At 38.5% G+C, this 27,195-nt stretch overlaps 1 protein-coding gene across 5 annotated transcripts in view; it reads left to right on the top strand.

The window, feature by feature from the left end:
* SLC25A21 (solute carrier family 25 member 21) overlaps nucleotides 1–27,195 on the top strand; it is a 502,561-nt gene that overhangs the window by 351,841 nt on the left and 123,525 nt on the right. For all 5 annotated transcript variants that reach the window (XM_070478014.1, XM_070478011.1, XM_020916591.2 and 2 more), the window contains exon 3: nucleotides 4,967–5,050. In XM_070478014.1, the coding sequence (XP_070334115.1) occupies nucleotides 4,967–5,050 (84 nt within the window). The remainder of the gene's footprint in view (nucleotides 1–4,966; nucleotides 5,051–27,195) is intronic.

The following is a 27,195-nucleotide window of genomic DNA, read 5'->3' on the forward strand; positions in this document are numbered from 1 at the left end:
ATGGCTTTTGCCCGACTTCCAAATACTCTTCGTTTCCCAGCCCTGAAGCACCACAAATAATCATACAATCTAACTAATTGTAAATTATGTGCTATGCAAAGCTTCAGAACAAGTCTTATCACCTATCCTAATCTGACTTTTTGCAGCTCAATTGCCACCATTCATATAAGTATGTAGATCACATATACATGTATAAACACATTATATATATGTGCATGTGTGTGTGTGCCCTGAAGCCTTCACTTCCCAGTATAGACACTGTCAACCAACAGTAGATGAAGCTGACAGATATAAAATTTACTTTGGAAATAAAGGCATTGTATAAGTTTGAGATTTAGGAATTTTCAAAGAATTCATTCTACAGCTTTTAAGGCAAGACTATCTCCCTTGTGGTATCTTAGAAAGTGCTCAGACAAACTGAATGCTTAAAGCAGCATTTCTAACCATGCAAAGAATCAGCAACAGACTTTGGTATCACTGACTAAGTCCACCAGTAAGTTAGGGAAAATACTGCAGTAATCGTTTTTGACCAGTTTAAAGAAAAATACTTTAGTGAGTAAGAACATTCTTTGGCTTTTAAAAATATGCTTATACATTTGCTTATGAACACAGAGCAGCTCTTCCTTGCCCTGTGGAAACTACAACAGTAACTTGCTTCATACTAACATCTACGGTGCAGGAGATGGTAGGGCTGTTTCCTCCCAACTCTAAGAGAGTGCAATACCAGGCTCCCTGGCCCCACAGTGCGTGAGACTGCTGACTCCTGGGCAATGGGGCATAAGGTCTGAGCCACACTCCTTTCCCTGTGTTTCATTCTGACCTGATATTAGGCTCTGAATATTTCTTAAGTTTTACTCCATTGTCCAATTTGCCCATTTGGCAGCAAGTTTTCATTCTAGTAAAAAGACATTACTCAGATGGAGATTCCAGATGTGTCTAAGCTGCTTTTATTAGGACAGTGGGAAAGTCCAATCTTTTCTTCTAAACACAATCAGGAGTAGTGTGGCTTTGCCTTTGTAATTTTACAAAGAGTTGTATTACGTAACTGGAAAATTGTCTCCCCAAGCATAGAGAGAATTTGTTAGCACAGAACGCAGCTTGGAAAATGCTGATGTAAAGCCTCAATCCAAGAGAGAAGCCTTTTAAGTTGCTGAAATGTAATGGAGAGGAAGAAGGAAATTGCTATTTTACATGATTGGCCAAAATGCACTGTAATTATATCGACTTGAAACAGATTCCTTAGAAGAACTGATAACTCTGTGATCAGAATAAGTCATGTGTAGTGGAACTAAATGCAGCATGGACCTTCTCTGCAGAGAGTAGATATGCCAGTATGTGAGATGTGCAGTAGAAGGGACCGCTGTACTTGCCCTAGCCTGCTTAATGGGACCTCCAGCTGCTTCAGGAGAGTAAGGAATGGTGGGAGGTTTGATGGAGGAGTTAGTATTTACCATGTCTGCCCATCCTTTTCCACTACTCTACAACATAGCCTGTGGACTCTCCTCCTCATGCGATACTGTTTTGATGTTGCCACTCCTGTTTATAATGATCACAGCATCACTCATCAGACAGATAGCTTCTAAATGGAACACTCCTCAAAGATTCCACCAACTGTCCTTGCTGCCAGTTTTGAAGTGGGAGGGTAAAGTTTAATCACAGGACTTCCCTGTAGCTCAATCAGTAAAGAATCTGCCTGCAATGCAGGAGACCAGGGTTTGATCCTTAGGTCCGGAAGATCCTCTGGAGAAGGGAATGGCAGTCCACTCCAGTATTCTTGCCTGGAGAATCCAGACTACAGTCTGTGGGGTTGCAAAGAGTCAGACACGACTGAGTGACTAAGACACACATACACACACAGTTTAATCACATATATTTAGCCCGAATATATACTTCTCATTTTCCTTCTTCCCTCCAATGTTTCTGTGTAGTACTATAATATTTTAAGTTGGCCACAGATGGGAGATCATCTCTCCTAAGAGTAATACTAGTGTTTATTCAGCACTAGTAAAACTCATTGGCTGACATGTGATACTCCAAAATATATTCCTAAACATTATTCCTTGCATATGGTAATCATCTATTTGTATATCTCCTTCACTTAACTATAAGCTTCTAAAGGGCAGGATTATGTCTAATTTCTTTCAGAATGCCCCAAATAGTGGAGTACCTAGTAGTAAGTATTCAGGAATTCATTAACTGGGAATAGTGTATTGGAAATATCTGTATGGATACTGAAAAAAGAAAGAAATCGCAACCAGTGAGTGAAATACTAAACTTTCAATAGCCAAGTTAGATAACTAGTTATTTAAGAAATAATTGTACCCTGTGTTTTATTTTTGCATAAACTAAGAAAGGACCCACCTTGGGATTGCTAGAACACACAGACATCATAGACAAAGCTGATATCTCTAATCCCATCAGTAAGAGAGGAGCCACGGTCGATTTTCTTGCCATTAGGATTCACTTACTTGGTCCTTCTGCTGACTCACAGTTCCTTCTAGGACTGATCACATGACTGTGAGATGGCCACAGAGTTAGCTGAAATGCTGAGGAGCAGGAAAAAGCCAAATGCTCTATATTGGTTGCTGACTTGATCTCATAAACACCATCCTCTAACGTGCTCGGGTCTCCACCCACCCTGGGCAGCTGAATGCCACCAGCAGGGTGCTGAAACATCCATCCTACAGGAAATGGAGGACGTTGTCATAGTAGGAGATCTCTTCCTTCACATCTCTTAAGAGGACATCTTTTCCTCTCTCATTTCCCTACTGGAATGCTTCCTCTTTCTTACTCTTTTTGCCTGTCTGAATCCTACAGGATTCAGATCCTTCAATCCCTTCTGCTTCCTCAGATCCTTCCTGACTCTCTACAGAAAGCAGTAATTGCTCCCTCTGATGAACACATGGGCAACTTATGGTGATGCTACTTGACATTTTGGATAGTTTTCCTTATATTATCAGTTGTTTTTTTCCTCATTTATTTATTGTGCTTCTCAAGAGTGAGGATAATTCCCTGGGTTTTTGTAAAATCCATAGCATCTTATTTCATATGGCAAATATTTAAAAAAAAAAAAAAACTTGGTAATTTGGGAGAAAAGCATCTGGAAAGGAATTTGACAGAGGTTAATGAACTTCAGGGCTTCCCAGGTGGCTCAGTGATAAAGAATTTACCTGCCAATGCAGGAGGCATGGGTTCGATCCCTGGGTTGGGAAGATCCCCTGGAGAAGGAAATTGGAGTCCTGCTCAGTATTGTTGCCAGGGAAATTCCATGGACAGAGGAGTCTTGCAGGCAACAGTGGGGCCAGAAACAGTCAGACACAACTGAGTGACTGAGCACGTACAAATCTATGGGGTCAGAAAGAGCTGGACACAGCTGAGTGACCAAGCACACATACATGCAGACTTGGGCAATACTAAATCTAGGACTTAGTGTTATTGCTTTCTGGGTTGATGAGGATCAAGAGAGGATTGTGTTAAATGTATCATTTAAAAAACCAGTTTAATTTAAAGAGAAAAAGGATCACCCAACAAGCTCACCTCTTTTATGACACTTCTTTTAACCTCCATTCATATTCTGGCATCGTTATCTTCACCCAGACTGTCATAATTGCCTTCACCATTGTTCTGCCCTCCATACTCCCATTCTAATCCACCCAATCAGACAATAATTTTATTAGGAATTTGTATCTTTCAAGTAATCTACTGGAAGAATCAATTCCCTCATTTTAGGATGCCAGCTCTCCTGCACAATCACATTCAGCAACTCTCCACTTTCCAAAGTCAAATGTAATCCAGCCTCACTTGCCAGTTTTATCATATACTGTTCTTTCCAACCACTTCAAACAAAGCAAAATAGTCTCTCTTTTCTGTGATGTATGTGTTAGTTTTCAGCTTAATTCCCTGGGGCCTAGAACTATAAGATAAATCACTCTCAGAGGTAGAAGTTGTGATCATGTCATAAATCCAACAATCTGAGAAAAGCATCTCAGAGTAGACACTATTAGAGGTATATCTGAGAATTTCTATTTTTAAAGACTTGCTAAAACTGTGGAGGGATGTACGGAAGGGGGAAGGGCCTTACCTTAGAGTTGGGACAAGGAAGTTAAACACAAGGGGCAGGCAAACTAAAGAAAACCAAAAATGAAGAGCCAGGATGTAGCGAAATGAGAGCACTTGTCATAAATCTCATTTAAAAACAAACCCCCTGGTAAGATACAAAATAATAAGTTAAGACCTTCATACTGGAAACTTTCACATTTTGAAGGTTAGAATTCTGAGATGCACGCTCATACCCAAAAAGAAGAAGAAAAAAAAAGAATTTTGTTCATTGCACACAAACTACATGTGGAGCACTGTGTTTCTGTGAAAGTCCAGGTAATCTGAACTACTCCTAATGACCAACTCTGCTCCATCATGAAGTCGTGGTAGTAAATGGCATCACGGTATGCCCTGAACTCTTCCTCCAAACAAGGGCTCCTGTCTGCCAGAATGAATTCCAAATTCATAATCAGGATCAAAGTTAGGCCATATTAGCTGCTTTGTATTTTTAACCTTTGTATTAAATTACCATCAAAGAACATTAATTAAGATAAGAAATAGAGCTACTTATTTGTTTCATATGCATCTTCAGATTTCTGAATTATACATTAAAACAATCTATGACATATGCATGTGGTTTTCACAAAGGAAAAAAGCATAAATGCCTCAGGGTGCATCTGCCTAAGAAACAGATGGAAAAACACACTTTTTGCAGTTCTATTAAAGCACAGAGAAATATCATAATTTTAAAGGCTACAAAAATAAGGTAAAGATTATATAAGGCAAATAAATCAGTAAAATCTATAGCAAAAGCCAGAATATTTTAGGTTAATCTGAAAAGGCTGAGTCTCCTAAGACTTTGAAAAATGAGAAAAGCCATTTGGCAAAATCTTTAACTTTTTTTTTGTTTGTTTGATTTTGTTTCTAGGTTCCAGATTCAGAGATGTGCAACCGATCCAAACAGTTATAAAAGCTTAGGAGACAGCTTTCGAGTGATTTTGCGCACAGAAGGGTATGTATGGTTCTTCACACAATCTCTGTGTTGATGTAGACATTTTAATATATTACTACATAACACATTTTCTCATTTTGAATGATTTCTTTTCCTAGTCTTATTAGGGAAAAATATTGAAAAGGGTGTTTTTCTATTTTTGTGCATGTTTTTCTTGATAATACAGTTGAAAATTAAATATGTATATGATAGAAACTCCCTGGAGGAGGGCATGGCAACCCACTCCAGTATTCTTGCCTGGAGAATCCCATGGAACGAGGAGCCTGAGGGGGCTACAGTTCACGGGGTCACAGAGAGTTGGACATGATTGAAGTGACTCAGCACTCACACATACATGATAACTACCTCAAAAAGGATATTAATAATATCCTTTATTAAAAATAATTTGATGACTATAGGACAGTTTTAATTTGTGCTGTTAAAGCTTTTCAAAGTTCTTATAACTGGAAATGTCTAAATGTGAAAGTTGTTTGTTTCTTAAATATGTGTTCCTTATTTGCATTCTGACTTATGAATATTCTTTCAAAACATACTGTTGTCAGAAACTAATGTGTCAAGTTCGTCATCCTGTCTATTAGATGATCAGATAAATAGAATATTTTAGTTACATAAACTAAAATGGTCTTTGATGTATAGATTCAGTTAAAGATTCTATTAAGCATAAATAATTTTACAAAGGATTTTAGATTTGCATTTTGCAGTTGTTTTCATCAGAGAATTGGTTGACAATAATAATTATACCAAAATGATAACAGTAATAATAACAACTATTTAGCCTTTACTATGCACTAAAAATTTTCCATATAGCTCTTTGAGGTAGGTTCTGTGAGCATCCATTCAAGTTAGTCAGATGAAGCAACCAAGATTCGGAAAGGTTAATTTTCACATATCTGATAAATTATGAATCTTGGACTCAAATCAAGTCAACTTTTCCCCAAAGCCCATGTTCCTAACCTCTGTAGTTCACTATCTTTCTTAGCAGAATTTACTGGGGATACTGTTTTGCTGATTGTTCATTTCAGTTAAATGTATGTCATTGATGTTGTTCCATGCCAATATGTCCTTTTGAACAGCAGCATAGTAATTTCTTTATCTACATACTGCAGTTTGTTAAATTAATCCCCTTTGGTGGCCCACTAGGTTGTTTCCAGATTTTTACTATTAAACAACAGTACAGTATATATTCTTATACTACTTTTTCACATTTTAAAATTTCTGTTTTTAAAAGTTGTCAGCTATGGAATTATAGGATCAAATGATATGCACACCTTATATCACATATGTTGCCAAATTATCTTCCAAAAAGTATGTATTGACTTAGTATTTGAGAGTTTTCATTTCTCCACAGTCTCTCAAACACTGGACAGTATTGATCATTATTTGATATATCTTTTACTCATGTGCATATCCTGTTTATAATCTAACAGATACAAAAGAAAACTGTCATAACAAAATTGCATTGATGGTAACTGGGATCGAGCATACTTTTATATCATTGTCATTTTTTTTCCATGAGTTGCATATTTGTGTCCTTTGCCCATTTCTCATAGGTTAGATACTTTTATTAATTTTTATTAATTTATTTAACTATTATGTAAATTATAAATATTTCTCCTAACTTGCTCTTTGTCTTACAACTATAATATCTTAAACCTTTTGGAAATTTGTGATCTTTGAAGATTGTGATTTTGTGATTGTATCTATTTTCCTCTGTGATATCTGATGGCACATTAAAAAAGAACATCCTCAAACCCCAAGAGATAAACATTTACATTCGAATCTTTAATCTATCTGAGATTTGTTTTTAATGTGCAGTGTGGCATATAGGAATCAAATTTTATTTTCAAATGGTTAGTCAACTGTCCAAATGCCACTGGTTAAGAATTCTATTCCTTATTCACTAACTAGAAATGCTAGTTTGTTTGTTTTATTAAACTTGCACATATTTATCAGCTAAATTTTCTATTTGGTCTCTCCATTTTCTGTTCTGTTTCATTAACTTCTCTAGCTCTATGCAAGTACCATACTATTTTCATTATTTTTTTTTAGAGTATTTCAGGAATATGTAAAAACATGGCCTGTAGGGTAAAGTCTAAACTCCTTATTAGGTGTACAGAGCCCTTCCTAGGACGGCCTCCCTTCTTCTCCAGTCTCGTTCCCCATGCACAGGTCCGTTCTATAGCAGGCACCACCCTAATTTACTGAGCTTGTTTTCTATCTCTCCTCTCCCACCCTAATAATACATTTCGCTAATGGACATGTCTCACTTCCCTCGTATTCCCTATGCCTGTGTTTGGCACCAAGTAGAGATATTTGGTAAGGGTATGTTGAACAAATGAATGAAAGTCATCACACCAACATCATGATGATGCAAAATGAAGAAGAAAGATGATAATTCTTGCTACTGACCACCTCCTCTGAAGCGATGAAGGCTGGTTAAATATTTTGGGGTCATCTAATGACAGAGAATCAGCAAATTCTTGCTGTTCCTCTGGCGATGTGGTACCTGTCATTGATAATATACCTGCATTTATGGCGATTAGGATCAAAATCATGTTCATTTTACCCAATAAATATATATAAAATTAAAGAAACCATAGTGTATTATATAGTCAGTAAAAGTATCTCTTTCCTGTAAAACAATAGTGTCAGCATTACCCAGTTTTATAAACAGTAACAGATATCTCTGAATTGGATGTGGGAGTTCCTTAGCCAGACTCTTCATTTCAAGTGTGTTTTAGGAAGAATTGGATGTTTCTGCTTTGATATCAAGTAATATAACAAACACACAGTATGTGTGGTCCTTGCATAGTAAAATTGGCCTTTTCCCTCAACTGTACGTTTAATTGCTTCTAAAGCAAATTGACATTCTTTCTGTAATCCTTTAGATCTGGATACGTTGTTAACAAAAGTCAGAAAGCTCTTGTCTTAAAGATGGAAATATTTGTAAAAATACAAAAGAAAAAGCTGCTTTTTGATACAGAGCAAGAGCATTTTATAGCTTTAAGTTTAAAAAAAAGAAAGAAAAAAGAAAACCTTTTAACACATGCTGTGTTGAATTTTTTTCCTAGTAAAACAATTCCTTTTTATTTTCTTAGTTAGCTCTAGAGTACACTCTGCTTTCAAAGATTTTTTTTCACTCAGGTGCATAGAGGCCAGTTTGGTCTGTGGCCTACAGAGAGGCTAGTGCTAGTCAATTTGACTATTTACATAATTAGGAGAATTCATCTTTCTTCATTCTTCTTATCTAACCCCTCATCCCAGCCCCTGCAAGTTAGAAGTTTTGAAAGCTAATCCTTTTCTGTTGTTTAAAAACATTAAAGTCTTTTAATGCACTTAGAATCTGCACAGTCTCCCATTTCTCCACTCTAAGAAAGTGAATTGGTGCTTGTCACCATTCTTAGAGATGCAGTTCCCCACCTCTTAGACCAGAATTCACATTTCTGAGAGACAATAGCTAAATTTAAATCACATGAATCTGGATCCCTTTACTGCTTCTGAGTTTTTTTAAAAATATAAATACACTGTGCTATTATTAAAGGCATAGTTTTTCAACCCAGTTTTACAGAGGTGAAGTTAATTTGTTTTCTTTTGAAAAGCCTTCCAAATTCTAAGTAAGAATTTCTGTTATGTGGAATCATCGTATTCACTTCAGTTCAATCACTCAGTCAAGTCTAACTCTTTGCAACCCCATGGACTGCAGCACACCAGCCTTCCTGTCCTTCACCAACTCCTGGAGTCTGCTCAATTCTTGTCCATCGAGTGATGATGCTACCCAATCATCTCATGCTCTGCCATTCCCTTCTCCTTGCCTTCAGCCTTTCCCAGCATCAAGGTCTTTTCCAATGAGTCAGTTCTTTCCATCAGATGGCCAAAATATTGGAGCTTCGGCTTCAGCATTAGTCCTTCCAAAGAATATTCATAATAGATTTACTCTAGGATTGACTGGTTTGATTTCTTTGCAATCCAAGGGACTCTCAAGAGTCTTCTCCAACACCACAGTTGAAAGCATCAATTCTTCAATGCTCAGCCTTCTTTATGGTCCAACTCTCACATCCATACTTGACCACTGGGAAAACCATAGCTTTGAGTAGACGGACCTTTGTCGGCAAAATAATGTCTCTGCTTTTTAATATGCTGTCTAGGTTTTTACTTAGATTTTATTTACTTAGATTTTACCAAAAAGGCCATCCTTGTAGAAAACTCACAGGGAAGGAGTTTGTCACTATTGAGAGCACCTCCATCTTCACCGTGATTTTTCATCTTTCTCTGATTTGGCAAAATAGACTAACAGGTCCATCTACTATAATCATGAACCCAGAAGACACAAAGATTTAGCCTAGTTGATTAAGTGCCTTCAAAACCAATAATCTTCATTTTGTAAACTCCCCTGGAAAAGAGTAGCTGGTATCTCTATTTACCATGCGTTCAGACATCATACCTAATTTCCTTTTGTTTCAAAGTATCTCATGAGTGTTCTAGTCTTTGCTGTACTTACCATTCCTTTAAAGAGAGTGATTGAGATGTTTCCAGATGGGTGAAGGGATTATAAATTTTGCTTAAAAAAAAATAAATGCAAATAGGACTGCCTACCTCCTTACTCTTCTCTGAAAGTATTGCAGGAAAGGGGGACTACTTCCAAGGCCTGAGAGTGGGCTCTTGTCTAACACCCTGAAATGAATTCTCCAAAGAGATGCATTGCTGACAAAGCAAGAGACTTTACCGGGAAGGGGCACTGGGGTGGAGCGCAGAGGGTCAGGGAACCCAAGAAAACTGCTCTTCCATGTGGCTCACAGTCCAGGTTTTATGGTAACCAGGTTAGTTTTTGGTTTCTCTCTGGTCAATTACTCTGACTCAGGGTCATTCCTGGTGGCATGTATTCACTCAGCCAAGATGGATTCCAGCAAGAAGGATTCTGGGAGGTTGGTAGGACATGTGGACTGGAGTCTACTCTCTCCTTTTAACCTTTCCCAAATTCTTCCAGTTGGTGGTAGCTTGTTAGTTCCACATTCCTTACCAGAACCTTCTCTTGTAAGATAACTCGTGCAAATATTACTGTGGTAACTGGTCAGGGCAGTCAGTTTCAGTCAGCGGTTCCCCTAACAAATGGCACCTAGTGGCCATTCTTTCTGACATGAAGAGAAAAGGGAGTTAAACAGAACTTAAGATATTCTGGTGACATAGATAAAGAAAGATGTGAAAATAATGTCTATTTTCTTCAGTGTACCAGACACTGTGCTAAGGACTTTTTTTATATCTTTATTTCAACACAGCACTAGTCTCAACACAACTCAGCATCATTGTGTATTTCTGTATTTTGTGTGAGATAACTGATGATCAGAGAAGTTAACTTGCCCAAAGTCAAACAGGTACTAGTGACATACCGTGGTTTTTCCATTACACTGTATCACCTTTCACTAAACCCCAAAGTTCGTTGTTTATTAAATGAAAAGAAGACAATGTGGAAGTAGTGTGTAAACCTCTAATTTTTAAATAGCTTTTCTAAAACCTTTGATATTCCTACCCTCAAATCACATAGCAATTTAAAGCAGTTTTTTATCTCTTCCTTCAAGTGAAGTAGGAGAGACCAGTAAATGTTCAGTCAACCAAATCGTGCCGATTTTGAGACAGCACCGCAAACCTCTGACAACTCCAGACTCTTAATCTAATCATTGTGCCACCTCTTGCAGAGAGCGCCGTATCTCTGATGAATTCATGGGTTTCCATCAGTCTCCTCTCCTTCTGCTTATTCCTTAGTTTTCTTATGAGAAAAATTCTTGGGCATTGGTTTGCCCAAGGCAAATCACTAGGAAACAAGGAGGTCAGATTATACTTAGTTTCAAATGAGAAACATGTTGATTGCTGGTGCCTTCAGAAATATGGTATTCCTCAGAAAGTATTACTGTAGAAAATATGTGGTTGCATTTGGGGGGCATTTGAGCTGTGTTTTGTTTCACGATTTGTTTTCTGGTAACCACTGATGTTGCCCCAAGTATCATCTTACAATCAGACCACTTGGTGATTATAATATTTTCTAGTTAAATGACATTTAAGGCCTCGTTTTATGAGCTCCAGCATAATTGGCTAATTTGGTAAACTCCAGATGTGTGAGACAATGTGCCACTCGTTTAAGTGCCTTTCAGACGGCATAAATGGCACAGCCCCAGGAGGTATAATCACTCCCTCTTGTTTTCATTAAGAAGGGGAATGAGTGGCTTGTGACACAGACAAAGGAAGCAGGATGTCTACACTCGAAAGCAACAATAACCGAGTAAGACTTGGACATTTTCTTTTAACAGGCAGACTCACTCCAAGGTCTTTAGCTTAATTTGTTGTCTAGGTGGGTCTGCCTTTTTCATAGAGGTTCACCTAGTCTAACAGGGCCAGGTGATTTTTAAAGTAATGCTATAAATAGAAAGACCTGCTCCTATTGAAACCCTCTAAGTAAAATGGTGTCTGGAAGCTGTCTCTCGCTCACGCATGGAAGTGAGGGGAAGCGTTAGATCTCAGGAGACGGTGGAGGAGATAACTCTTCCCACTACCAGAAACTGTAGTTATCTGAGCAATCAGTGTCCTCACCACCTCAGCCAAGTTCCAACGTCACAAGGCCCAGCAGTTACTGCTGCTTTTTCTCTCTCCTCTCAACGCCACTTCTCAGCCAGCAGAAACCCACTCACCTACCCAGCATGGCCAAGCTGGAGTGGAGCAGGTGATTCTTGGCCTCAAGTCTCTGGATCCTCAGGCTGGTCCCTCTTAGCTGACGACAGATCCAGTGGAGGTCACATATCACTGTGGACTCACTGCCACTTTACAAGTGCAGAATTTTCACTCAGATAAATAATTACAGACCATATCCCAGGGTCCTATGCAGAGAATCCATAGTATAAATCAGTTGTACGTAGGTCACTGGGTGTTGACTGGGTTTGCAAGACTGATTTACCCGAGTGAATTCACTCTTGAGTGGGAACTAGAAGTGCGGTGTGCCTTCTGTGATGAGTTTCCTGGTGCCTTTGAGTACCTTCTCTTCTAGCCTTTTTACTTTACCAAAGCAGCCCCTTCTGGTACCTGCTGGACCTCCCTTGTTTTGTTTTCTTTTGTTGCTAGCTTTATTGAGATATATAATTGGTTTATAAACTTTCGTAAGTTTAAAGTGTACAACGTGATGGTTTGATACATGCATTTATTGCAAAGTAATCACCACAATAAGACAAGTTAAAACATCCATCACCTCACATAATTACCATTTTTATGTGTGGTAAGAACATTAAAGATCTACTCTCCTAGCAGCTTCCAAGTGTCACCATGCTGTATATTACGTCCCTGCTCCCTGTTTTTAAGTGGTGATGAGAGGGAAAGCAGATGGTCCGTGTTGCTCTTGCCTCCACTTGGCAGAGTTCAGCTCTGGCCTGCCTGGGCTTCTTAATGACGGCAGAACAAGTGTCCTCTTTAGCTCAGAAAAAAAGGAAAACAAGAAAAAAAACACAGCCAGTGAGGGTTTGGAGAGTAAATCTATAGCAGATCTCTCTGACAAGTCTTATAAGTGATCAACCCAGGTCCAGAGTGTGGTGTTCAGTAGACTGAAGTCACTGTGTTCTCCCAGGCCTTCTCCTGTTTTAGAGAAAAGAGATGATCTCGATTCAGGCATGGGCCTACTATTACTAACCTCTAATGATTCATGTTCCTTTTAAATATAATTTATCAAAGATTTAGTATATTATACTCCCAAAATTTTAATCATAAAGTATATATGTAATGACGAATCTAGACAGCATATTAAAAAGCAGAGACATTACTTTGCCTACAAAGGTCCTTATAGTCAAAGCTATGGTTTTTCTAGTAGTCACGTACAGATGTGCGAGCTGGACAATAAAAAAGGCTGAGCACCGAAGAACTGATGACTTTGTGGTGCTGGAGAAGACTCTTGAGAGTCCCTTGGATTGCAAGGAGATCCATCCAGCCAATCCTAAAGGAAATCAGTCCTGAATATTCACTGGAACGACTGATGCTGAAGCTGAAGCTCCAATACTTTCACTCCCTGATGCAAAGAGCCTACTCATTAGAAAAGACCCTGATGCTGGGAAAGACTGAAGGCAGGAGGAGAAGGGGATGACAGAGGATGAGATGGTTGGATGGCATCACTGACTCAATGGACATGAGTTTGAGCAATCTCTGGGAGTTGGTGAAGGACAGGGAAGCCTGGCATGCTGCAGTCCATGAGACCGCAAAGAGTCGGACACGACTGAGCAACTGAACAACAGCAATATATGTAATAGCTTTTCACTGAAAGCTTCTGCTAAGAATGTTAAACTCTGTTTAGCAATTCAAGTTTGAAAATTTTTTTAAAAGTGAGGAACTTCCCTGGTGGCTCAGTGGTAAAGAGTCTACCTGCCAGTGCAGGAGACATGGGCTTGATCCCTGATCTGGGAAGAGCCTGCATGTTACAGAGCAGCTAAGCCTCTGTGCCACAGCTATCGAGCCTGTGCTAGGGAGCCCAGCAGCCATAGCTGCTGCCGCCTGCACGTGCCCGTGCTCCACGCAGGAGAAGCCACTGCAACGAGAAGCCAAGCCCTGCACCCAGAGAGCAGCCCCCGCTTGCTGTAACAAGAGAAAAACCCACGCAGCAATGAAGACCCAGCACAGCCAAGAATAAATAAATAATAATAAATAAATAAATAAATTATTTTTAAAATGAAAGGTAAAGAGAAAGAATACTGAAGAAGAATCTTTTAAAAAAATAAAGATGTGATATATATATATACATTCATTGGGATACTACTCAGTCATTTAAAAAGATGAATCATTGCCATTTGCAACAACATGGACGGACCTTGAGGGTACTGTGCTAAGTGAAATAAGTCATACAGAGAAAAACAAATACTGTATGATTTCACTTATATGTAGAATATAAAAAAACAAACAAAGTAAATAAGTGAACAAACCAAACCAAACAAAAACAAACATGCAGACACAGAGAACAGAATAGTGGTTACCAAAAGGGAAGGGGCAGTGGGGAAGGTAAAATGGGTAAGGGAAATTGACTCCGTGTTGATGGATGGGAACTAAATTTTTGGTGGTAAGCATGCTGTGGTGTATACAGAAGTAGAAAAATAATGTACATATGACACATATACAGTGTTATACATCAATGTTACCTCAGAAAAATAAATTTAAAAAACAGGCAGTTGAACTACTGGTACATTATTTAGCTTTCCTATTTGCCAGATTATTTTGCACTGCTGCTGAAGAAAATAGCTGTTGGTTTAAGCTGTTTCGGGTTGTAAGGTGGTCTTTGCAAGCAAGGCGCGGATAGTGAATTTTCAGAGAACTCAGACAGCAGCATCCTGATGCTTCTATGTCCCAGAATTCTGTTTCCTTTTCTAAATTAGAGATCTTTTGTTCTGTACACTGAGTGACCTTTAAAATGGTTTCAGCTCCTAAATTTCCCTCCTGTCATCACCATAGATTGCTAGCTGACAGTCACACACCCCTCTCCACCAGCCTCGCACTAACAATGCTTTCTGACTTACTGACTGGCCTTTGGCAAGGATTTAAGTGTTGCCAAAGAGTAAGTGAAAACGTTTGCAGTGATGTCAGCCCGTCATCAAGGTCTGATTAAGAGACCAAACACGGCCATTCTCAGCAAGCGGTGCTGACAAGAAGGAAAGGAGGACCAGTTGTTTGGGTGGAAGTAGTTGTCTTTTGGGAAGGTCGGTGTCTTAAGTTCAGAGCCGTAGAAGATATTCTTCATGTTTCTATAGAGTGTTAATGGGGAGTGAGGGAATTTCATCATCAGTGGGAGATGTACATTTGAAAATATTTCCAGGCCTTTATTTCAACTTGTTCTGGATTTCTGATGGGCTAGATGCAGTCACCTTGGGAGGAAAAATATCTTTACAAAAACCAGAATCCTTTTTCTAGGTTATTAAACTGAACATTTTCAGAGGAGAATGAGAAAGAAAATCTCCAAAAACTCTTATACCTTTGTCTGAGTCTCTTATTGTAGAAAACAACTTAGGTATTATTTGACATAGACAAGGTTAAAGGAGTTAACATTTTATTTTCATCATTGAGTTCAGCTAGTGTCTCTGACTTTATAGAATTACATCTTTCAATATGCTATCTTTTGGGCAGGAAGTCTTCTATTGCTAGAATATGAATATTTAAGCTTATTTTATTTTTCTTAGAAAAAGGTGACATGGATTTTTAATATTCTAGAACTCTGTTAAGAAGTTAAAAGCATTGGCAAAATACCTACAGACATATGCACACATATATGCGTTTAAACTAAATTTAATTGCTTATAGTTTAGATTGTTACATTTTCTCTGTAAATCCCATGGGTCAAATTCCACTGGAGAATCCATCAGTGCGAATTATGACAGGCTTTTACTCAGTTGCTGCTTAGGAATCTGTTTAGTACCCAATTGCAGTGTTCTCAGCCTGTGAATTCTTTGTTTAGTCTCATGACTCTAGCTTTATGTCTCTTCCAGCTCTTTCAGGTGGTTTAAAACTGAAAGAAAGGAAAAGGTTCAGGCTCTGTTGTCATAACAGTGATTATATTCAAAATCACTGTTGCCATTTTTACCCTTTTGTGAAATGTGTCCGTACATCTTACTTATCTTGATGCTCCACAAGAACCCAGCAGCTAGAAAGGTGGGGAGTATGATGTTTCATTTTCTGGTCAGGAAACTGATAAGAGATGTTAAAAACCTTGCCCAGCATCTCATTGCTGGTGTTTTGTTGGGGCAGGCATTCATCCATGGTCTTGTACATCCTGTATCATGCTCCCCCTTCTGTCAGTAACTTAATAGTAGTATTAGTAATAATAGAAGCAACGTCTCAGATTTACACTGTTTCCATTATGAGTTCAAAGCATTGCCACATACCTCACTTGGCTGAAGAGCATCTGGGAGAGATGGTATGGTTGGTTACATTCTACAAACCAGAAAATTTTGGCAGAAAGGAATTTATTGAGATTCCTAGAATAATAGATTAGATCCTAAGATCAGTACTCAAAGAATACAAAGGTTTGACTTTTTGAGGACATCTTGGGCAAATGAAATTAGAAAAATATATGTTCTGAAGGGTGGTACCATCATCCCATGAAACCACGATAAAAGCTGTCAACTCAGAACAGAGCCCTCTCCAAAAGGAAGTTACAGTATTAGTTTAGGGTTAAGCCTCACTGCATAAACTAACTGTTATTTGACCTGTTGGTGACTTTGCCTAACTCAACTTGAATATTGAATAATAACCAGGAAAACCTCATGAAACATGAGATAATACATTTAACCAAAGTTCCTTGGATGAACTGTCAGATGGGGTGGAAATCATCATATGACTGCAAGATATGTTGAAATATGCGGTCACCAAAACCTAGAGCAGATGACAGTCATATGCAATAGCCTAGTTCTCCTGCTGATAAACACTATGTCCATAATTCTCCTCTAGCCATGGAGAACTCATGGGAAAACAAAGCTCTAGTTAGCAGGAATTCTAATGTGGACACAGTCTCAGTGGTAACAAAAAATGAGGTTAAGTGTGAGATGAGATTTGGAAACTGATAGAGTTTGTGAGTTTATGTTACGTGAATGAGTTTTTTGCTTTCCTTATGTAAAGTTTTTCCTAAATTAGAAGAATCAAGAACCACAATAAGAGACAATGATGTGCTCTGGTGTCATTACCGTTTTGCATCCTTTAAGTTTTCAGTGAACAGCTCAATATGCATTTCAAAATTCAAATTAAATTCCCAGAAGTTGGCACTATTTATAAAAGAACCAAAATTAGACGAGTATTGCAATGTGATCCATTAAGTAATAAAACATATCAATTATGAAAAAATCTGAGTTCACATATAAAATAAAATATACATTAGATTACAAAACGTTTCATACCGCTTGTTTGCTCCTTAATCCTCGTGATCTGGCTTCCGTCTGCATCCATGTTTACAAGCTGCTCTCTCAGAAGCCACAGGATTGTTGTTGATCGGTCACTCAGTCACGTCTGACTCTTTGTCATCCCATGGACTGCAGCACACCAGGCCTCCCTGTCCATCACCAACTTCTGGAGTTTGTTCAGACTCATGTCCATCGAGTCAGTGATGCCATCCAACCATCTCATCCTCTTGCCTCCTTCTCCTCTTGCCCTCAATCTTTCCCTGCATCAAGGTCTTTTCCAGTGAGTTGGCTCTTTGCATCAGGTGGCCAAAGTATTGAAGCTTCAGCATCAGTCCTTCCAATGGAATATTCAAGGTTGATCTCCTTTAGGATGGACTGGTTTGATCTCCTTGCAGTCCAAGGGACTGTCAACAGTCTTCTCCAGCACCACAGTTCAAAAGCTTCAGTTCTTCTGTGCTCAGCCTTCTTTGTGGTGCCACTGTCACATTTGTACATGACTACTTGAAAAACCATAGCTTTGACTATGATGGACCTTTGTTGGCAAAGTGATGTCTCTGCTTTTTAATATGCCGTCTAGGTTTAGCAAGCATCTTTTGATTTCATGGCTGAAGTCACTGACTACAGTGATTTTTGGAGCCCCAGAAAATAGTCTGTCACTGTTTTAACTTTCCCTCCCCATCTATTTGCCATGTAAGATGTGCTATTATTTTAGGTACAGTTAGAAAGAAAATGGTTTAAATAACCATTAAACTCCTTTGGAGTGATGTGGTGGCTGAAAGTAGAGGGTTTTTCGATTCAAGGACTCACTGCTGGGTGGTACTGGAGGGGTTAGTTAGGGAAATTCAAAGGGCTGATGATCCTAGTGAAGGACAAACAATTTACTCCTATTGCTTAGAAGGTGTCTGTCTTCACTACTGCACTTATGACATTGCCTGGCTGAGGTTTAATAAGCATGGGGACCTAAAACAGTATAAATAAAAACAAGGGGGGGTGGGGGGGTGGGGGAGGGATAAATTGGAAGATTGGGATTGACATACACACACTACTATATATAATATAAAGTAGATAACTAATAAGGACCTACTGTATAGCCCAGAGAACGCTCCTCAATACTCTGTACTGGCCTATGTAGGAAAAAATCTAAAAAAGAGTAGATAAATGTGTATGTGTAACTGATTCACTTTGCTACACAGCAGAACACACAACATTTGAAATCAACTATACTCCAATAAAAATTTGAAAATTAAAAATGAAAACCAAATACTCAGGTCCATAAAAAGAGGAATTAAAATGAAAGCAAAAAAATGTTTAGAACAGAATCAGAGGCAAATCAAGAGTTAAAATTTTTAAAGGCAATATTAACAGACTTTCGATTTCAACAACCACAGTAACTTGCATTGGAACAGCTCTCCTGCTGAAAACAACTGTACACTTTGGACAAAATACACAGACTACTTTTTTAAGACAATAGAGCATCTCCAAACCAGGCAGAACTTGTAAGGAGCTATAAGGCCTGAGAGAAGGAAGCCCATGTCATTGAACTCTATACTCACTCTGACTTTTCCCATAAAGGTGTTGCTGAGTCATGAGGGGAAGGGTTAGGGGAGGCAGATGAGACCAAGTCTTAGGCAGGGAGAGGCATTGGAGGTTGGTATTCAGGGCTGGTAAGTGGCTGAGACCTGAGAAGCAAAAATCACAAAGAAGAGGAACTGCAGAGAAGTGAACCCAAAGATCTATAAGCAATTTCACCTTGAGGGATTTGCCAACTCCTAAGGTTCCTGTGAGCAGGAAAAAGCTCCAAGAAACCCAGCAAAAACAGACAAGAAATGAGCAGAGATTTCAGCAGCCCCATGATTCTGGTGAGACCAGCCAGGTGGAAGAGTTCTTATAATCACTGAGTTTTCAATTGAAACCCAAAATGTCCACTCTCAAGATAGGGATATACCTTAGGAGTAAAACACAAACATTGTTCCTAACAAAGCCTATATCCAGCCCTCAGAAAGATGAAGGTGACCTGCTAGACTCCATCTGTATGCTAAGAGATTTATTCCTCTTTACGGGGAGATACCACCATCCAAAGACTCTTTGATTTTTTTTAATGCACAATGTTCTGTATTCAATAAAAAATTGCAGGGTCTTGGGGGAAAAGACTAAATGACCAGATATCAAGAGAAACAGAGACAGCAAGTGACTCAAATTTTGGAATTATCAGACAGGGACTTTTAAAGTAAATTGAATTTTTACTGTAGTAAAACATACCTAAGATAAACTTTGCCATTTTAACCATGTTTAAGTGTACAGTTCAGTGGCATAAAGTATTTACATTTACATTGTGTGAAACCATTACCACTATCCATCTCTAAAATTTTTTCATCTTCCCAAACTGAACTCTGTAACCATTAAACAATAGTTCTTCATTTTTCCTTCCTCGCAGCCCCTGGCAAACACATTCTACTTTCTATGTCTGTGAATTTGGCTACTCTAGGTACTTCATATAAGTAGATCATACAGTATTTGTCTTTTTTGTGATTGGCTTATTTCGCTTAGCATGGAGTCATTAAGATTCGATCATGCACGTGTCAGAATTTCCTTCCTTTCTAAGGCTGAACAATATCTCATTGTATATACAGATTGGGCTTCCCTGGTGGCTCAGTGGTAAAGAATCTGCCTGCAACGCAGGAGCCACAGGAGACGTGGGTTCGATCCCTAGGTCAGGAAGACCACTTGGAGGAGGGCATGGCAACCCACTCCAGTATTCTTGCCTGGAGAATCCCATGGACAGAGGAGCCTGGCAGGCTACAGTCCATAGAGTCACAAAGAGTTGGACACGACTGAAGCAACTTAGCACGCACGCACACACTCATGTACAGGTCATATTTTGTTTATTTGTATGTCAGTGGACACTGGGTTGTTTTCAAGTTCTGACTATTGTGAACAATGCTGCTATAAATAAAAGTGTACAAATATTTACTCAAATATTAAAAAGACTGTTTAAAAAGATGCAGTAAATATGTTCAAGAAAGTAAAAGACAAGATGGAGAATTTCACCAGAGATTTGAAATCTATTTTTTTAAAATAAAAGACTCACATGGAAATCTTGAAAAATACTATAACAGAAAATAAGAATTCAGTAGGGGGATTTTCAATCTGCATGTTACATTGTCAGCATGTAACTTGTTAACTGTTTTATTAGTTCTTAAATATTAAAGGGTATGTTTTATCCTACCAGTGTGCAGTGGTACATAATCAATTTTTACAACTACTTGATTGAATAAGTACAGAAATAATAATAATACATATACTTTTGATGAGGGAGATCACAAAATTTTTTGAAAACTCGTTTTAAATAACCAAAAAGGAAGAAAGTTAAATTTACCAGAAGCCGGGCACTTTGCTAAGTGCTTTACATGCAGTAAATTGGTTAACTCTCACAGCAACCTATAGAGAGGAACTATCATTCTTCCCATTTTATAGGTAAGACAACCAAGGCCAAAAACTTTGTATAACTTGTCTAAGGTTTCACAGGTTAAAGAAATCTGAACCCAGGTGACCTGGATCCAGATGTTTACCTCTATCTACATCATTTTAAAAGAATTTTTTTAAAAAAAGAAACATAGATTGTTTTGCTTTGGCTGACTGGGCTAGTTGCAAATTTTAGAAATAAGTGGAAAATTGAGAAACCAAATTGCATGGTGACATCTGCTAGGGCACTAAACTCTTTTTGTAATGTGACCTTTACGTTTTTTCAGATGTTCCTTCTGGACGACAGGGCACTACTTAATGTATTTTGGCATGAGCTCTGTTATGCATGTTTGACATATAAGAAACACCACCCTAATGAACAGAATGTCCCTCTTTCTCCTGAAACTCCGCGTTGCTCAGGGCCACAAGACACAAACTGCGAGTTTAAAGTTGACACTCTCAATTTCCTCCTTTCATGTTTGTGGGTCTTATTTGCAGGATGCTGAACTTTTCCCTTTCCTACATCCCTGTCTTCACTCCTTCCTCTACCCCATCATCTGTCTGAAATGTTTAATCTTCTTGCTGCACCTAGGAGCATGTTGGCTTTTGATGGCAGATCGCTTCCCCAGTGATGGGACATTCCTTGGGGAAATCCATTTTCTTTCAGCCTTGGCAGGGAAGATCATACGTTTAGTACATAGAACAAAGGGAGTATTCATCAGGACCTTAAGATTCCCAATATATTTGCCTTCAGCTCTCTTTCCCTCTAACTCTTTGTTCAACCAGGTTACACCTCTGAGTGCCGCACACCCTATTTTGATCCCTTATTTCGGACTGTCCAATATAAAGGATCTTTCTTTATCTCTCTCCTTTGCTTTCCCTTTCTCTTTTTTTCCCCCTCTTTTTCTAGAAAAAAGAACTACTCATTTCAGACAGAATTAAATAGAATTAAAAGAACCACTTTTTGTGATATTATATATAATCATATTAATAAGTATATATTAATTTCTCTCTGGTGTGAGGCCCAGTTCCCTAAAGTTTGCAAAGCTTCTTTATATAGGTGGTGAACATTATGCCAGCTAAGAACAGATATCTACATCTTTCTGTGTGTGTGTGTGTGTGTGTGTGTGTGTGTGTGTGTGTACTCAGTCATGTCCAACTCTTTATGACCCCCTGGACTGTAGCCCCGCCAGGCTTCTCAGTCCATGGAATTTTCCAGGCAAAAATATTGGAGTGGGTTGCCATTTCCTACCCCAAGGAATCCTTTCAAACCAGGGAATCCTTTCGAACCGGGGATCGCACCCACATCTCTTGCGTCTCCTACACTGCAGGCGGATTCTCTACCACTCTGCCACCCGAGACTGATGTTGTTTCTTTGCCAGCCTTAGAATAACACTTGTAACCCAGCAAGCAAATAGTATTTAGTGGCTGCCTATGTATACACAGCCCTCTGTTACGCACACACAAGAGTACATAAAAAGAGACACAGCTTTGGCCTTCTGAAAGCTTAATTCTGCAATGCAGTGACTGTAATGAACAAAAATTCTTGTCTCAGTCACATGACTCTATTAGCCTTTGTGAAAAAATTCTTCCGAAAGCATAAATAAACGATAGAGATTTGACCAGTTGGAAAGTTGGTTTGCATTTTCAATACCTCCGTATCTCATAACACTCTTAAAAAAAACCATTCTCAATCACAGGGAAAAGACCCACGAAAGCTGTGAAGGGACTTTCCAGACAAAAGTAAACTGTCCCCATAGGAAATAAAAACCTTCAAAGTGTCCCTTTCATTGGATTTGTTTCTTTTCCTACAACAAATGGACACATCAGACATAAAATTTAATTGAGACACACTAAAGTAAGACCTGGCTTACCTGAATAGGAGAGGTCACAGCGTTCCACTAAGGAGACAGCAAGGTGCTAACAACGCAATGACTACTTTATATCACAGTATATTGAACTTCTAATCACCACCAACTATTTAGGATTTCAACAGCCTCCCGTTAAACTCTGCTGCGTGATTCTATTTTACATTTCTCTTCCTGTGTGTTTGTTTTAATTTAAGAGCCAGTATGCATATTGACAATTCTTTGACAGCAAAGGTAAAACCACCAGGAGTGTATCTGTTTATTGAGGACTGACAGCTTTATAGCTAACATAAAAATAATCTAATGTTTATTGGGGCAAATGTTTGGATGGAGGATTAAGTGAAACTACCGAAAAGAGAAAACCTTTTCATCCTATTCAGACTTTTCAAATAAGGTTTGGGATCAACTACATAAAAACTTTTTGTGTTGATTTCTTTGACGCTCTTCCCTTAATTTTCCCCACTACTCAATCTCCTCCACTTGGCTACCTCACTCAAAGGATGTTTTACAACAGGGGTTTCGAAGTGAATAAAACCTTGAAAGGGAGGATGCTACCGTTCACAGGTTCCATACCGTAGAATTTACATGAGCCATGCAAACTTGCAAGCTAACAGTAAAGCAAGATCTAAACCACATTGCTCATAATATAAACTTTTTCTACTATTTCCTATAGGTTACATATAGTAAGAACTCTAACTTTTTTTCCGTGGTTTTGTTATTTTGAATCATTGTTGTTGGACAAAGGGAATAGAAATAACTTTAAACTGTTTCAGAGCTGGTTTTAAACTGTTAAGGAATTGTTTTCAGTTTTGCCTTTAGCCGAGTATCAACATTATTAGATTGTTATCTTTATTTTAAATGAGACATTTGAAATGTTTTAAAAGTAAATTATTCTTTCTGTAAGTGGAAATATTACCCTTTTGGAAATAATCTATTTAATTGAAAGTAGTTCATCAAACTATTATTAGATTAACAATGCTTGACTTCAGAGTTTTTTTTTTAGCTTGATGTTAATTATAATTACCACTAATATCTCTTTTCCTAACATATTTCCACCAAAAGATAAAGAAGAATTTTATTCACATTTAACTCACCCTAGTAGTATGTTCACATCAGCTCTTACTACTCCTCTCTTCACTACGCTCCCCCCACCCTCACCCTCACTTGGTCCTATTTTGCATTGAGGAAAATAAAAGGGAGAGAAAAATTAGGCAGCTTGTTAAAGGTTGCTTGCTAAGGAGTGGCAGAGCTAGAAATGGAAACCAGGTTTACTGAGTCCAGAGCCCCAAGGCAATTAAATTGCGCCAGCTTTTTCCCTTTGAAAAATCTGCTTATCTCCTGACAAGGCTAATATGTGAACATACAAATAGCTCAGTTTTCAACTTTATCAACGGAACTGTCTCTATAGATATGGGTAGGTCTTTGGGCAAGTGTGCTATATATCATATACACGAATAGACCAAAGAGATTATGAGAATGTCAGAACCTTCCAGCAGCTGAGAGGTAGTTTTTTTCAAGGAATCTTACACCAAGTATGCATCTAAGCTAATGAGCACATCACCTCCAGGCAGTAGTACGCTGTTCAAGGGTCAGGATCCTATTATACCATCTTGGTGTCCCTGGAACCCGACATGGTGCCTGAACCGGAGACGGAATTCAGCCAAATGTTTGTTGAGCTCCACTGAACCATGTTATAATTTTTAACTCTGTTTAAAGATAGATTTGGCCCTTTTTTAAAAAAGAAAGAAATAACATACATTTTTAAAAATTGACTAAGTGGAACACGTAATTTATTCCTCAGTAGGTTTAATTTATTCTTAATTCCCTTCTGCGTCATGTCCATGGTGATGATGATTGCTTCCATTTTGAAGTGTCATAATGTCTTGCCTTGCAGAAGTTGCTAGTAAGTTGCTAGTTACCATGTCTATGGAATTTTCATTTCATTCCCAGAGCACCAACACAAAACTGAGATGCTTGTGGGCCCTTCTTTTGATTTACACTGTGCAGTATTTCAGTTTCTTAATAAATGAGGGAGGACATCTCCTCCCTTGATCAGACACATCTATCACATTTCCCATGACTCCAATGCCCTGGAGCAAGTCCTTCGCATTTAGCATATGCTTGTCCTGAGGAGGTTATGCACATGCCGTATTGCATGTATTGAATTCTGTTTCTCTTCCCATCACCCTCTGGGCTGGTCTGCATTAGCTGCCTATTACTTTTCAGGCTCAACTCAGGGCACCGCCATGGTTTTTTCACTTACTCTGTGAGTTTGGTTCCTCTTTGGGGCTGGTGACAGGAATCTTGGCTTGGCAAACAGTTGCCTACCACTGTATCGTCCCAGGAACGGCTGACGGGCTTCATCATGGTGTGTGAGTCACACTGCACAGACGCTTCACATACCCACATGCAGTCTTGGGCTTCTGTGATTAGAAATCTAGAGGTTACCAGTAACGACTTGTAAATCCATTCTTCCTTTAAAAACCCAAACCAAAAACCTCTAGCAGCCTGCTAAGTCTGAACAATTTTCATTTTATTTTACACTTTCTTGAAGATGTCTGGACCTTCATTAGAATCTGCTGGGCAAACAGAATTATGGTGCCAGGTATGCTGCCCTCTCACCACATGAAGCTAGACTTCAGACCTGGACCTAAGGAGCCATGGAACATAAGAAAACTCTGCCAGGAGCAAAACTGTGCTCAGAATGGATTGGTTTGCTTGTAACAAATTGACCAAACTGACCACTTTATTTATGATCCTTAGGACCTAATAGCAAAGTTAAAATCCATTTTCCAAGCTGTATACCACTCAGCAGCATTTTAAAATCATGTTCCAATTTTGTTTTTTTGAAAAGCAGTTTCCCCAAAAGCCCCCATAACAAAAAGAACAGTTTAAATAGATTAATTTATGTTATTGTATCTTTAAGGTATTATAATAAGCTGGAGTCATGTCGGGTGACCTGGGAATTTCCTCTTTTTCCTTTGTAATAAATAAACTTTTCACCAGAATAGTCCAGTGGCCTCCAATAATGTAAGCATGGTGTATGGTAAAAACAAATATAGCAAATGCATAAATTCATGCTAAAAGTAAAACTTAGATTATTTGAAATTTATGAGATTTTTATACTGTTGATTTTTTAGTCAATTCTATGCACTGATCCACTGACATAAACATAGCTTTAGTTTTTACTACTTGATCAAGAGTCTTATTTTACTAGTATGTTTTTATGCATCACCAATAAGCAGGTCTACAATTAAATTTTTGATCCATTACATAATCATATTTTCTAACCCTGTTTCAGCCTGAAACAAGCGTGTTAGAAACTGGTATTGTGTGTCTGCTAGACGCATTGTGATTTATTAGATTTTATTAAAGGAGAAGTTTCATTTTCTTCTCCTTTCTTCTTTTGAGGAAATAGAAACCATTCCTGGGGAGAAATTAAAAAGTAAACATCACGAACTAGAAAATGCTTCTTATTCCATCCTACACCCCTGTTCACACTCCGCACACCTGCCCTGATTGTATGCATGGTATTTGGCCATAGACCTTTATTTTCACATGTTTGCCTTGATGCTTGCTGACTGACACCTTCATCTCTATTAACTATTTATTTGCCTTTGAAGTTACATCATATTCACTTTCCAAGTCTGTATTTTTTTCATAGCCCAATAAAATAAATGTGTTTCATGAACTTCTTTGATTTGTTTCTTCTTGCCAAGTTTTTTTCTAGTTCTTTGCTGAACTTCACAATGAGTATTTTACTCTGGTTCTCTTGAAGGTGTGTGTGAGTTGATGAAGTTCCATTGTATAAATAAAACCAAGCCAAAACTTGCCACTCAAAAGGTAAAGCCAGGAAAGAATAAAGGCCATATGTCAATACAGAGAAAGAGACTGACTGCAGCTCTTTTTCCTGCTTGATGTTTATAGTTATTTCTATGGAAACTGCACGTGGCTTTCTGAGGGTTGAATCTGACCCTGGGGTACACAAGTAACTCTGAAAAAAGTTGGTCCCTTAACTTTGAGTTCGTCATATATATATGCTTATCCTTCTCCTTAATTCTTCACATGAGGTGAATGAGACCATCAAGGTATTCACGCTGGGGGATTTTTTGTGTGTCTTCGGGGTGGGGGGAGACAGCAGCCAGTAGAACAATGTGGGAAGGCTTCTTCTCCTTCAGGCCGACTGGGAGCTAATACAGAATAATGTATTCATATTAGCGTCCTTGTTGCTTAGAATTAAGTACCTGAGGTTCTCCCATTGATTCTATTTGTTCAGATTTTCCTGTAACTTTGCCAGAACCAAAAGCAATTTGCTACCTACCTCCTTTATCCTTGTTACCTCCCCCCGCACCTTGCCTCTACTTTCTCTCAGTAAATAACTAATAGATTTCCAGGGGGATAATCAGATCACAATATCTTTGCCTATATGTTGTCTATTTCCATCCAGATCTTGTGCATGTGTATGTATGCGTAAGGATGATATTTTTATTTTACTCAGATTTGGAAAAAAGAACCGCAAAAATCAAGCCAGTATAAGACCTCATTTCAGAGGGTAAGGGCACACTACAGGAAGACAAGGATTTGCAAATCAGAACATGAAAGAGGAGTTTTAGAAAGAGAGAACCAGAGAGGACTGCCTTTAAGATGTGGAGTCTAAGGTGGGGAGGTTCTGTGATACGGCAAAGATATTTTTCCTTCAGGGAAGTCTTAGTGGTGTTGGACAGCTCGGCACCATTTCAGCATTCACGATACCAAAACTCAATCCTGTGCATTGTTTTTAGCTTTTTAATGAGAGAAGAAATGTTGAAAAAATAGAAGTAATAAATATTTTTGTGCTGGTGGACTAAACCTTAGAGTTTTAAATACCAAAATTCACCATAGAGCAAACATGAAAATTAAGCTTTTGTTCCATAAAGGTT

This window comes from Odocoileus virginianus, chromosome 16 (genome assembly GCF_023699985.2).
Source record: "Odocoileus virginianus isolate 20LAN1187 ecotype Illinois chromosome 16, Ovbor_1.2, whole genome shotgun sequence".
Classification (NCBI taxonomy): Eukaryota; Metazoa; Chordata; class Mammalia; order Artiodactyla; family Cervidae; genus Odocoileus; species Odocoileus virginianus.